Source organism: Panthera leo, chromosome A3, assembly GCF_018350215.1.
Source record: "Panthera leo isolate Ple1 chromosome A3, P.leo_Ple1_pat1.1, whole genome shotgun sequence".
NCBI classification, from domain to species: Eukaryota; Metazoa; Chordata; class Mammalia; order Carnivora; family Felidae; genus Panthera; species Panthera leo.
Window position 1 is genome coordinate 16,762,465 of NC_056681.1, and position 12,680 is coordinate 16,775,144.

The 12,680-nt window shown below is 44.1% G+C and overlaps 1 protein-coding gene across 1 annotated transcript in view; it reads right to left on the minus strand.

Moving 5' to 3' along the window:
- IFT52 (intraflagellar transport 52) overlaps window positions 1-12,680 on the minus strand; it is a 33,579-nt gene that overhangs the window by 2,554 nt on the left and 18,345 nt on the right. Inside the window, exons 9-12 of the mRNA XM_042930920.1 lie at window positions 11,460-11,528; window positions 7,312-7,466; window positions 2,875-2,962; window positions 1,907-2,015 (exon numbers count right to left, since the gene is read on the minus strand). Coding sequence (XP_042786854.1) covers window positions 1,907-2,015; window positions 2,875-2,962; window positions 7,312-7,466; window positions 11,460-11,528 — 421 coding nt within the window. The remainder of the gene's footprint in view (window positions 1-1,906; window positions 2,016-2,874; window positions 2,963-7,311; window positions 7,467-11,459; window positions 11,529-12,680) is intronic.

Sequence of the window (12,680 nt, forward strand, 5' to 3'; positions counted from 1 at the left end):
AATAGCATTTATTATAGCAATATTATAGAAAAGGAAATGAAAGAAGAAAAAAAAATCACTCATAATTCCACCAATAACATATCTCTGTGCAGCCATCCCCAGCAGCCCTATGTCAAGGATGGACAGCCATTACAGCCCTTCTTACACTATACTGTAATTCCTTTCTGTTTTCCCCTTCTGATGTGCATTTTTTAAAGCTATGATAGAAATGTAAGTTTTTTATTAAAATATTCAAACCATAGGGGCACCTCGGTGGCTCAGTTAAGCATCTGACTCTTGATTTCAGCCCAGGTCATGATCTCATGGTCAGTCATGAGATCAAGCCCCACGTCAGGCTCCACACTGGGCATGGAGTCTGCTTGAGATTCTCTCTCTCCCTTTCCCTCTGCCCCTCCCCTACTCGTGCATGCACACACACTCTCTCTCTCTCAAAAAAAAAAAAAAAAAAAAAAAAAAAAAAAAAAAAATCAAACCATACAGCTGCAAAAATCTCTTGCCCCAACTCTATCTCCACTGATACCACCTAAGGTAATTATTGCCATGTATGCCTACATATTTACATATGTGTAAAAAATAGGATCAAACTATAATAGTTCTGTAAGTTGCTTTCATTATTTAACGATGTCTCATGGACATCTTATGTCAAAGCTTATGCTCTGTATCTTTCCTTTAACAGATGTATAATATTTCGTTATTTTTTAAACCGAACCCTCTACTGATGGGCCATTAGACTGTTGTCAATTTTTTAATGCTACAATTAATATCTCTATAGCTATAATTTTTTGTTTCACATTTCTACAAGGATTTCTTTGGATAAACTGGATAAATTAGAAACAGAAATGCTGGGTCAAACCATCTGACACTTCACAGGTGTGTTATTCCTACTGCACCAATCACTACGTCTTGCTAATTTTTGCTGTTCAGCACTTACCACAAGGCTTGACAAAGAAGAGAGATGCAGTTAAGGTGTTCTACACTGAACTGTTTTTATTTTTGCAGTCTCCTTCCTGGTCCTTGGGTACATATAGATGTTGTTCATAGTTAGGATCCTAGTGAACATGGAATTTTATATCCTGCCCTTCCTCATTTAGGATTCTCACTTAAGTTCTATCAGTGTCACTCCCTGGCCCCTGGAAACCTCTTTTATAATGACATGTCATCCCATCAAATAAATGTGACACAATTTACTACCATTCCCCTGCTAGTGTACCCTAAGCCTATTCCCAATGGGTAAATAATTTTTATTCCTAATTTAAAAAATAAATAACATAGTAATCATCTATATGCCTTCACATATCTCCTTAGATTAGATTCTCAGGAGTGGGGTCACTGCCTCAAAATGGATGGTTAATTTTATGCCTCTGAGCACCTGTGTGCAGGCCCATTTGCTATGCATGTCAGGGGAGCACTGGGCCAAGAGTCAGGAGAACCACTCACCTCGTAGGCATGAGGCTTGGGGCCTCACCTCCTCATCCACATGTCAAGGTGGGTACACATAACTCTCCCAGGATCCCTTCCGATCTGAAGTCTCTATAATTCTTCTGGCCTTGACTGAATTTTCTTATTTAACGGCTCGTATGACCAATGACCTAGACTTGCTAAGTGGCAGCCAGGGTCAGAATGCATCCTATGGTTACTCAATAAGTCAGAACTAAAGACCTATAAGGGTTAAAGCTGAGACCTTGGCTTCTGCTTTGCATCATGTTCTAACTCACTGAGCAAACTGGCCTGAGAGAAACAACCAATATCATTTACATGAAATAAACAGAAACTCTCATTTTACACTGCCATTCATATTTTGTTCTCCCTGAACAAACTCCAGCTTTCTCTCATGGCAAATCTCAGAAGTTCACAACTACATAAAACTTACAAAAGAAAACAAAAAAAAAAACCTGGCCAAACTTACACTTATTGGTAATCTGAGCGAGGCGGGCCTTCTCCGAAGAGAATGTCTCATCCAAGTCAAACAGCTCCAGTGGGGGAGGTGGTAACTCCCTGAAGCTGGGAGGGAAAACCTGAAAGGAAATCAGGTCTTTCATGAAAGAAGGCATGCAAAGCCACAACTGACAGTGATAAGATGGAAGGAAATGAGAAGCCAATTCAGCCCTTCCCTGGGATGAACCACCCAAATGCCTGTCACCTCCTCCTGCCCTAACCCGTTAGACCATATCAAGCAAGAGGACTAGTGCACTGTAAGCAATCAAACAGAATCAGCTCTAAAACAGCACTAAACTGATCAAACTGACACACCAGTGCCCACTAACTTGTGCAAGGACAAAAGCTTGGGGATAATTATGCTTATTTGTGTTGAACATCTGATTGGACAACTTGTTTCTCATTTAACTATGAGTTCATTAGGGGCAGAAATTGGGGAAGCAGATGTAGATCCATGTAGAAAGTGTATTCCAGAATGTGGTGGGATAAGAGAGTTTTGAAGGTAAGTTGACTTAATGCTGGACTGGAATGTTGAAAGTGACCTGTGCACACGTGACTACCCCCTGGGCTACAGACTGTGCTATGAATCTGAGGGCCTGTTGCCTAGAAAGCTGCAGTACAAAGCATTTCCTCCTTTCCACCCAGGATTTCTCCTATATACCCTCCAAGTACACCAGATGGGAAATGCTTAACGACCAGAAAAGTCCACGCCCTTGATTTCTCAGTTGGGAGCTACACCCAGTGGAAGTCCCTAAGGAGTACTAATAGGTTTGGTCTCTGCATGTTTAGAGCCAGAGAAACACAACTTCCTGAGAAGTACCACATGCATTGGGTGTACAACTACACATGGTTGGGAGAAGGACCATGTGATGGCCCCGCTGGAAAGTAAGGACAAACAGTGGGGTTCTGTAGCAGGATCCCCCATGCACACCTACTCACCGCTGGCTGAAGGGCTGGCAGTGGGGTCTCAAACTGAGGTTGGATGAGCTGGAGAGGTTCATGTTTCACATTTAGCTGTTCATGGGCCCTGTGTTAGCAAGAAGACAAAAAAAGCAGGAATCAGGACGAGACACCGTGGCAAAGCACATCTAACTGACCACACTGCGCTGTTCTCCATCAAATCACGTGGTTCAACACTTTCACAGAAAAGCACACAAAATGTGTTGGTGTATGTAATGTAACGATCCTTTCACGAATATTCCCTACTGTGTCACATGGCACAACTATACTGTGAACTGAAGGGGAAAGTTTTTTCAAGTTTCATATCAGGCTTCTCCTAGACAGGCTTTTTCTTTTTACCCAGTGGACACTATAAATGTGGTAACTCACTCTGTTTCCTTATTTTTTTTCACCACCAAGAGACAGGAGTCAAATCTGAAGTCTGCTTCTTGCAACTGAACAGATCTATACAATATATACTTCTGTGTGCTCACTCAGCAAGTATTTACTGAATATGTACTGTGCACCAGGCGGTTTTATACACCAGGAGAACAGCAACGGTGAAAACAAGAGACCAAGGCAGCCCTCGTAAACTTACATTCTACTAGAGGAGAGACACGCAATAAACAAGACCCTAGATGACAGGTGTCAATACGTAGTAAGAAGAAAAGCAAACCAGGACAGAGGGATAAAGACAGGGAAGAGGCAGGGGGTACAGCCCTGAGTGAAGAAGTGAGAGAAGTGAGAGAAGCCCTGAGTGAAGTGAGGGAGGAAGTCATGCACTTACTTTCAAAAGTATCCCAGGCAGAGGCAAGAGCAAGGAGAACAGGAATAAGGGTGCTAGATATTTTCACAGAACCTCAGGGCAGCCAGAGTGGCTACAGCAGAGGGAGAACGCCAGTGATGAGTTTACAGAGTCAAGTGCTGACCTTACCCCTGTGTTTCTTTTTGATTATGGCTTCCCCTCTGCCTCCATTCTCTCAAACATTCCTTTTATCCTTTTGCACCGTAATAATTTTGTAAGCTGGCTGAACTCCTCTGGAAATGAGGCAAATTAAAATATACTCACCTAATTTAAACTATGAACACATTTGTGACCTTTTAAAATTAAGCTAAACAAGCAAATGTCAATGGGTGTGAACAAAGTTCATGCCTGCTTCTATGGACAAGTGATTGTAGAAAGGAAAGAGGTCTGTGACTTCAGAAAGGCACTTAGCTGAGCTGACTGCTATCACTGCCTCCACTATTCCTAGGTGCCTGGGGCAAAGAAGCTTTCCTGGCAATGCAGAAGATCCCTAGGGAGGGAACAGGAATAACTTTCACTGAGTACCGACTGCAAAACAACCCTGGTCAGTGGGTATAATCTCTTATAGAAAAAAAAAAGCAGAAGTATAGAGATAAAGAAGCTTCCCAAGGTCACATGGGTAAGAAGTGACAAAGGCAAGATTAGAACTCAGAGCTGGCCAATCCCTGCCAACCCAAAGCCCCATGACTCAGTCTATACTGAAGGCAGAATGTCATTAGGGGCAATGTTTAAGCTAAAGGTCCCACCACTGGCACACGAAGAACCCTGCTGCCATGATTTTCTGGCCTTGGCCATCCCAGCCATGATTTTTTGCTTTCTGTCTGCAGATGGAGCTGGCTACACTGAAGCCCTGTGTGAATAAGAAAACAAACGCCAGTGCATCTTCTCTTTCTTGCTCAGCTCGCAACTCGCCCAAATCTTCCTCCACCTACGAGTCACCGTGCACTTGATGGGAGTGGGGGATGCGTGGAGAAACTAATCTTAAAACCAAGAAAACCTAATTCAGAAAGCTGACTGCGCGGTGGGGGTGCTGGGCGGGGGGGGGGGGGATAAGGGGAGGAACAAATGCCAATGCTAAATAGAAACCTATGAAATGGGGCTGAGTTATCTATTTCCAGAACACCCTGGCCTGACCTCTGGCACTGTGTTTTCACCACTCTATGTCTCAGTCCCCAACCCATCAGTCCATGAACTCAGAAGGCAGGGACTCCACGCTCTTTGTCTCTACCTCACCCCCACAGGCATCAGTAAATACCAGATGGACAAATGAAGTTACTTCAGAGCAACATCATTCAGATGTTTAAATATTTAAAGGCTAATCGAATTTTTACTTAGAAAAGAGGAATTGTATTCAAAAGATGTTACTACCAAATATAAATTCCTAAGAGCACCATATAGAAACTGGCCCATAACTACTGTCCTTTGCTTTGGTATAAAAGACAAATTCAATTAAAAGAGCTATCTAAGCTCCAAAATATCTACTACTTGACTCTGATGGCACTAAAATAATGGTTCCAATCAATCCCACATTCAGCACAGTCACAACACCCTGATGTAAACCACATCAGAAGATGACAGAAAGCAAAGGCAGAAACTGGGTGGACTGTAACTCACAAGTGGGGCAGCCTGCTGTGCCTTTTGTTATTCTGAGAAAAGTTCCAACCACAGAGGAGGAGGAGCCCCGGGCCCATCTCCAGGCCATCTGGTTTCCCAGTTTCCCAGTTCTTTCCTACTCCCTGCCCCACACCCTTCCAGGGATTCTCCTGCTGCCCGCACTCCCCTGCCCCTCCAGCTCCTTCTCCCCAGCTTGCCAAAGGCCCTCCTCTTCTCCTCCTCAAAAGCAAGGGTAGCTGTGAGGCCCTGTCTCCAGCCCAATTCCCACTCCAGTGCTGTCCTTGAGAGTACCTAGCCCTTCCCCCACTTTTCTAATCACCTTCTCTAGGCCTCTTCAACATCTACACTGGTGGTTCCACCTGCATTCTTCACAGGGCAACCTCTCAGCCACATCAGATGGAGGCGCCTGGAGCAGAACTCCTCTCTCTCTCCTCTCCCCGCATCCTGAGAGCCAGTCCACAGCACTGCCAGGTGCCCAGATCCCTGAGGGAGAAACCACTATCTCTGACCTTGCCATCACAGCCTTCCATGGCCTGTGGCTTAGGATTCTTTCTTCCCAAACATCTCTTGAAACCACAGCTACTGCTCCCACCAGTGTCGCCCCTCAACCCTCCAATCTACTGTCAACAGTCGCCTAGCTGGTTTCTTCTACTCCCCCCCCCCCCCATCAATTGTATAAACTGCCGCAAGGCATTGTTTTATCTGGTTTTAGAAAACAGATTCAATCCTGTCCCTCCTCTAGAGGTCTTTACTAGCATCCCATTCACAAATTAGGCCCTTGCCCTGAGCCTCAGGCTGTCTGCCTTGGCTTCTTATTTCTGTGATGCTCAGGCAGGTCTCCTCAAGTGCCCGTGCTGGAGAACACAGAACAGATTGTTGCAGGGCACTTCAGAGGACCAAGCTTTCAACTATTACTAAGTTGGCCTCATTTGAAGTCAAGGCTAAATGCAGTTCAAAGAGCAGTTAGAAATAAACTTCCTTGCCTGGACACACCTACACATGTGAACATGTGGGCTTTGCACAGAAGCTACATCATCGCCCACCTCTCTCTCTGAACATCCCTGTCATCTCCTGAAGCCTCTTCACCCCTTATGGGGGAGCACCCAGTACAGTGCCAAGCAGACACAAGGCCCCCTAAACTGTTTGTTGAAAGAATCAATGCCTGGCTAAGAGGGCCCCTCTTTCATAAAGGCTTCCCTGCTCACCCCCTTAAGAGTCAAATTCTCACTCTTCATTACGCCCATGTTTAGCATTAATACAATGACCTTGCACCACAGCCTGTGTCTGTCTCCTGCATTAAACCATGAACTGTGGACACAGTGCCTGGCACAGGAGGTGGTCAGTAAGTATCTGGGGAACCTGAACATAAATACAGCAGTAGGAAGTTAGACACTCATCAGTAGTTTACACCCTCAGCCTTTGGTTTATCCAGATGTAAACCCCATGCCTGGCCAAAGAGGCTGAGAAATGTTGCCCTCAGTCCCTGTCCCTGTCATTAGGAATGGACAATAACAACAAGCAGGCAACAGAGCAGGCAATGAAACAAGAGAAAGCCCCAGTCTGAAAGCCATTCAGGCTCCCACCTTGGGAGAAGACCTTACCCTCCCTAAACCTGTTTCCTCAGCTGGAAATGCAGCAGGTAATTCAGAGGCAATTCAAAGTATGAAGTGAAGTAATAACATGCAGTGCCTGCAGGGCACCTTGCCTAACCAGCTCACTTTACTCGGAGCTCCTGGGGGCATGAGACCCTCTTTGCGGAAACCAGGTAAGTCCCAAGCAAACCAGGACAAGCTGGTTGCCCCAAATGCCTGATACAGAGCCTGGGACACAACAGGAGACTAATAACTGCAACCCCCACCCCAATTTTCTCAGCTATCTTTGTCGATCTCATCAGAGATCTGAGAACATGTTTTGCATACCACATATGCCATGACCCTATCTCCCGTCCCCAGGCTCATGTTTTCAAACCAAACACTCAAGAATGAAGTGCAGTGCAGCTGAGAGCTACAGGTACTGACTTGATGACCTTGGGGAGGGAGGTGGTATCCAGCTGGTAAATGGACAGATCGAAGAGGGTGGTAAAGTCTCTTGGGTTCTCATCGCCCTCCTGGAGACACACGCGAAGCCGCTCTGACAGGGTGGCTGTGTCGGGCAGCATCATGTAGTCGGAAATCTGAAAGCCACAAGAGGGTTCATCACACAGCACAGCAGGAGTAAGAATTTCATCTGTCTAACTCTGCAATAGTTCTGCTCTTGCCAAGAGATTTCACTGTCTCTGGTCACTAACAACTAAACCTTAAATAAGCCATTTCATGTGGAAAGAGGAATAAAAGTCACTTGGCTAAACCCCAACGCTGGTTAAATCCAACTTTGTAATTCCTCATGCAGTACTGAACACAGCTGGATAAACAACCATGCCGACTGGCCTCCTTTTGATTTCGTGACCACTGATCTCAAGTGCTCAGCAATCAGCTGTATTTGCCTAGTTCATTCACTTCCCGTTGTCCTAGGCAATACCTTCCTTTTGTCACTTCATCCATCTCAAACAATTTTACCTTTCTTAATTTTAGCTGAAGACCTTATTTTCTATTTCAGTTGAGAAAACAGAAGCAATCACAAAAGACAGTCCACAAGCTCCCACTACAGCTATCCACCCACCAGCATCTAGGCCTTATTCTCGGCTTCCTCTGCTGTTATATGTATGAACCGCCTGTGACCCCGGCACAGATGACCCTCCCACTTGGACACTAGATCCCAGCCCTTCTCACCTAACCAAGGACATGCCTCCAGCACTGCTGAGAGCCCTAAATGATGACACATGCTGTGTGCTGGTAACTGTAAAAGACCAGGAAAACCTAAATGTCCATCAATAGGAGACTGGTTAAACATACTACAGTACAAACATTAGAAAATAGTCTTAAAGAAACAAAATGAACAAAAATAGAAAGAAAGCTCTTTATATGTAAATAAGGAAACATCTCTAAGACATATTGCCAATTTTAAAAACTAAGGTGGTGAATACACACAGTGTATATAGTACCATCTGTGTAAAACAAAAAGGAAGGAGATACACACACATACTTGTTTGCTTATAGATATATAAAGCATCTCTGGAAGAATATACAAGAAATAGTTGAGATTGTTGTCACTGGGGAGGGGGACAAAGTGGTTCAGCAAAAACAGGAGGGAAACTGTTCATTGCGTATGCTTTTGAATTCCCAACTGTGAATGCATTACCTACCTAAAAAGTACATTTAACTTTAAATAAAGGCGTGCTGACAACAAGAAGTTGACTCCTAATTGCCCTCTGAAGTCCCCTGCAACAATGTGTTCCACATTTTCCAGTGCCAGAACTTGAGGAAACACACTTAAGCATTACAGAAATAAGCCTATACAAACAGGCTCGTTTTTCTCTATATCCCAAGAGATGTATGTCCCAAGAGATATGTCTGTGTTAGAGGTTTCAACCCGGTAACAGAATGGGGGTTGAAGGTGAGAGCAATAACAAAGGCCCTGACTGTGTCAGAACACGCACAGCAGGAACATCAGTAAGGGCCAAGCATCCCAAAGGTCCTGAGGATGGTTCGCATCTTTGCACAGAGACTTGCTACCAAATCCTAGTTCAGAAAACCATCAAGACCTTAGATGTCCAGACAGAAACATAAGAGTGTTCCCAAGACCACTGGTTTTCATGACTTCCTAGCAGATTTAGAGATTAAAACTTGTCATGTAAATCCTCTTAGCTCTTTACTCAGCTACCATTTCATTAAGTAACATTTGAAACTGAGCTGTTGTCTGGGTTTGAAACCTATTCCAACATAAGATTTTATCTGAAATCATATGAAGTTTGGATTTTCAGAATTTCTTACTTTGCAGCATTACTGGGCCCAGCATTTTACTTGCCAAAGCCTTACAATGCAAAGGACATTTGCACCAGGTCTCCTATGCAGAACATACAGGAGACTGCATGATTTTAGAGAAAGGCCTCAACGACCCCATCTTCCTCTGGCTCCCTATTGACACTTCCCTTCTGAACCAGTCCAGTGTCGCGTGCGGTAGACAGTCAACAACAGAGCAGCAGAAAAGCACACGCTCCAGAATCAGCCTAACATGCGCATTAGTTATGGCTGGCCAGGTATCAACCTCAGCAGGGACCTTGAAGAATGTACTTACTTCCATTTCCTCAGCTAGAAAACAGGAATGGCAGAAACTTAGTAAGAGCAGGTGGCCACAAAGACCAGGAGCAGACACAGCATCTCGTAGTGCTGCTTCCCTCGGCCCCCAACGCCCTAACTAGGACTGGCAGCTGCCAAAGATGCTATCCGCTCAAGAGTTGGGTCCTGTGAGATCTGAAAAGTGAATTCCTGACTGTACCCCAATTGTTTTATTTGGGAGGCTTATATCACTTTTCGGGAGGAATTTAAGCAAAACATCCATATACTTCATGTTTCCGTATGAGGGAATGTTTTAGACACGGGGCTCTTCTGTTTCCTAACCCAAGTCCGTTTTGGGGAGGCCACACCCTCAGCTGAGGGAGGAAGCAGGCAGCAGTCCACCATTTCTGACCATATTCTTACCCACTCCCTGCTATCCGCAGCCAGGAAATCACTTTCCTGACACTTCAGAGTTTAAGAAACAGAGACACAATTGTAGAGCAAGTAGACTTTGGGTTTTTGTTTTTTGTTTTAATTTTTTTATTTTTTAAAATAAACATTTTTGGGGTTTTTATTTATTTTGAGAGAGAAAGAAAACACACACTCAAGCACGCGTGGGAGTGAGGGGCAGAGAGAGGGAGAAAGAGAATCCCAAGCAGGCTCCACACTGTCAGCACAGAGCCCAACACAGGGCTCGATCTCACAAACTTATGAGATCATGACCTAAACCAAAATCTAGAGTCGGATGCTTAACTGACTAAGTCATCCAGGCGCTCCAGAACAAGCAGACTTTGAATCGAGACCTGGGTTTCAGTTCTGGCTCTGCAAGTGTTTGCTCTTGGGGCATACTGCAATCTTGCAGAATTTCCATTTCCTCATCTCTAAGATGAGAATAAGACCATCTCCTTCCCAGGGCTGTTGTAAGGATTATATAAGATGACTTATGTGGAAGTATATGATACACAGTGCTTGTATATAATAAATACAAGGGTTTAAGAAAGTCTGACAGCTGTATAGCGCTTCCTACACCTTTTAATTTAATAAGTAAGTATAATTCTATTAATTGAGGTCTCACAATTATCCTGTGAGACAGAGTACAGATATTGGTGTGTCTGTGAGAGATGAGAAAACCAGGACAAGAAAGGGTTAGAAATAGCCTGCTTAATGGGGCGCCTGGGTGGCTCAGTCAGTTGAGCGTCCAACTTCGGCTCAGGTCATGGTCTCGCAGTTTGTGAGTTTGAGCCCTGCGTCGGGCTCTGTGCTGACAGCTTGGAGCCTGGAGCCTGGAGCCTGGAGCCTGCTTCGGATTCTGTGTCTCTCCATCTCTCAGCCCCTCCCCTGCTCATGCTCTGTGTCTGTCTCTTAATAATAAATAAATGTTAAAAAAATAAATAAAATAAATAAAAAAAGAAAGAAATAGCCTGCTTAAGGTCTGATGGCCAGAATGGAGCAGGACAGAAAAGCAGGTTTCTGGCCCCTATTTCCACGCTGGTCTCACTCTCCATCATCTGATAAATAGTATCCTAAAGGATTTAGGACTGTTGTTCCTAAAGGCACCAAAATTATAGTTTAAAATTTAAATTCAGATGATGTTTATTCAAAAAAAGTTATTTCTATATCCTTCGTATTTCTGAAAGAAGTATTTCTCTACAAATAATGATCTTGAAAGCTTGGCATATACATATAAAGAGGTTCCCATCTCAATTAATTCTATAATTCACTGATCATTTTTTTATAATGTGGTTTTCATCACCCCAGAAAGCATCACTTCTTTCCATCTGTCTTACAGATAAAGTAAGAGATACATAATCCTTTGGAGCTGGTGCTGGCAGGCTGGACCCATTTGTTCACTTAGAAGGGTTTTTTGTTTGTTTGTTTGTTTTTTAAGTAAGTTCCACGCCAAATGTGAGGCTCGGACTCATGACCTGGAGATCAATAGTCGGATGCTCTTCTGACCGAGCCAGCCAGGTGCCACTCACTTTGAAGTTTTTTAATGATTCACAGACCCCTACCTCTGGGTCCTCAGCATCAATCTGGTTTAAGTGGATGTCTCCTGTCGTGAGCCACTGGAAAACAACATCCTGGATTTAAAAAACAAACACAGGGTTACACTTGGTTATTTGAGAAAACCAAAGCGGGACTACATAACTACATCAATTAAGAAAAAATGATAAAGGGAAAAAGACTATACAGCAGTGATTCAAAAAAAAAGAGTAACCACCATTCCCTTGGTGAAATCATACGAATTCAAAGTTTTCTTCAGCCTAATGTCACTTTTACTACTGGAAAGTTATTATTTGTCTTAGGGCACTTTCACCTCTAACCACAGGCCAAAATTTATTAAAACTTGCTCATGATCAATCCCAAAACAACTCCTGTTTAAATGTGCCCATGACAGGGGTACCTGGCCGGCTCAGTCAGAAGAGCATGCAACTCTAGATCTTGGGGTCATGAGTTCGAGTCCCACGTTGGGTATAAAGATTACTTAAAAAAATAAATTAAAAAACTGGGATGCCTCGGTGGCCCAATCAATTGAGCATCCAACTTCAGCTCAGGTCATGATCTCACAGTTGGTGGGTTCGAGCCCCATGTTGGGCTCTCTGCTATCAGTGCAGAACCTGTTTTGGATCCTCTGTTCCTCTCTCTCTCTGCCCTTCCCACAATCATACACTCTCTCTCAAAAATAAATAAACATTTTAAAACAAATAAATAAGGGGCACCTGGGTGGTTCAGTCGGTTGAGCGTCTGACTTTGGCTCAGGTCATGATCTCACGGTTTGTGAGTTTGAGCCCCGTATCGGGCTCACTGCTATCAGCCTGTGAGCACAGAGCCCTCTTTGGATCCTCTGTCCCCTTCTCTCTGCCCCTCCCCCGCTTGTGCTCTCCCCCCAACCAAATTATTTAAATAAATAAATAAATCACTTTAGAAAATAATTTTAAAATTATTTCAAAAAAAAATGTGCTATAAAGTAGACTGTATCGGGGCGCCTGGGTGGCTCAGTGCGCTGGGCATCTGACTCTTGATTTCAGCTCGAGTCATGGTCTCACAGGGGATCTCATGGGGTCTCAGCTGGGATTGAGCTCCACGTTGGGCTCCATGCTGATGGTGCAGAGCCTGCTTGGCATTCTCTCTCTCTGCCCCTTTCCCACTCATTTTCTCTCTCTCTCACTCTCTCAAAATAAACAAACTTAAAAAAAAAAGAAAGTGGACTATATCTAGATACCCCTGAAATG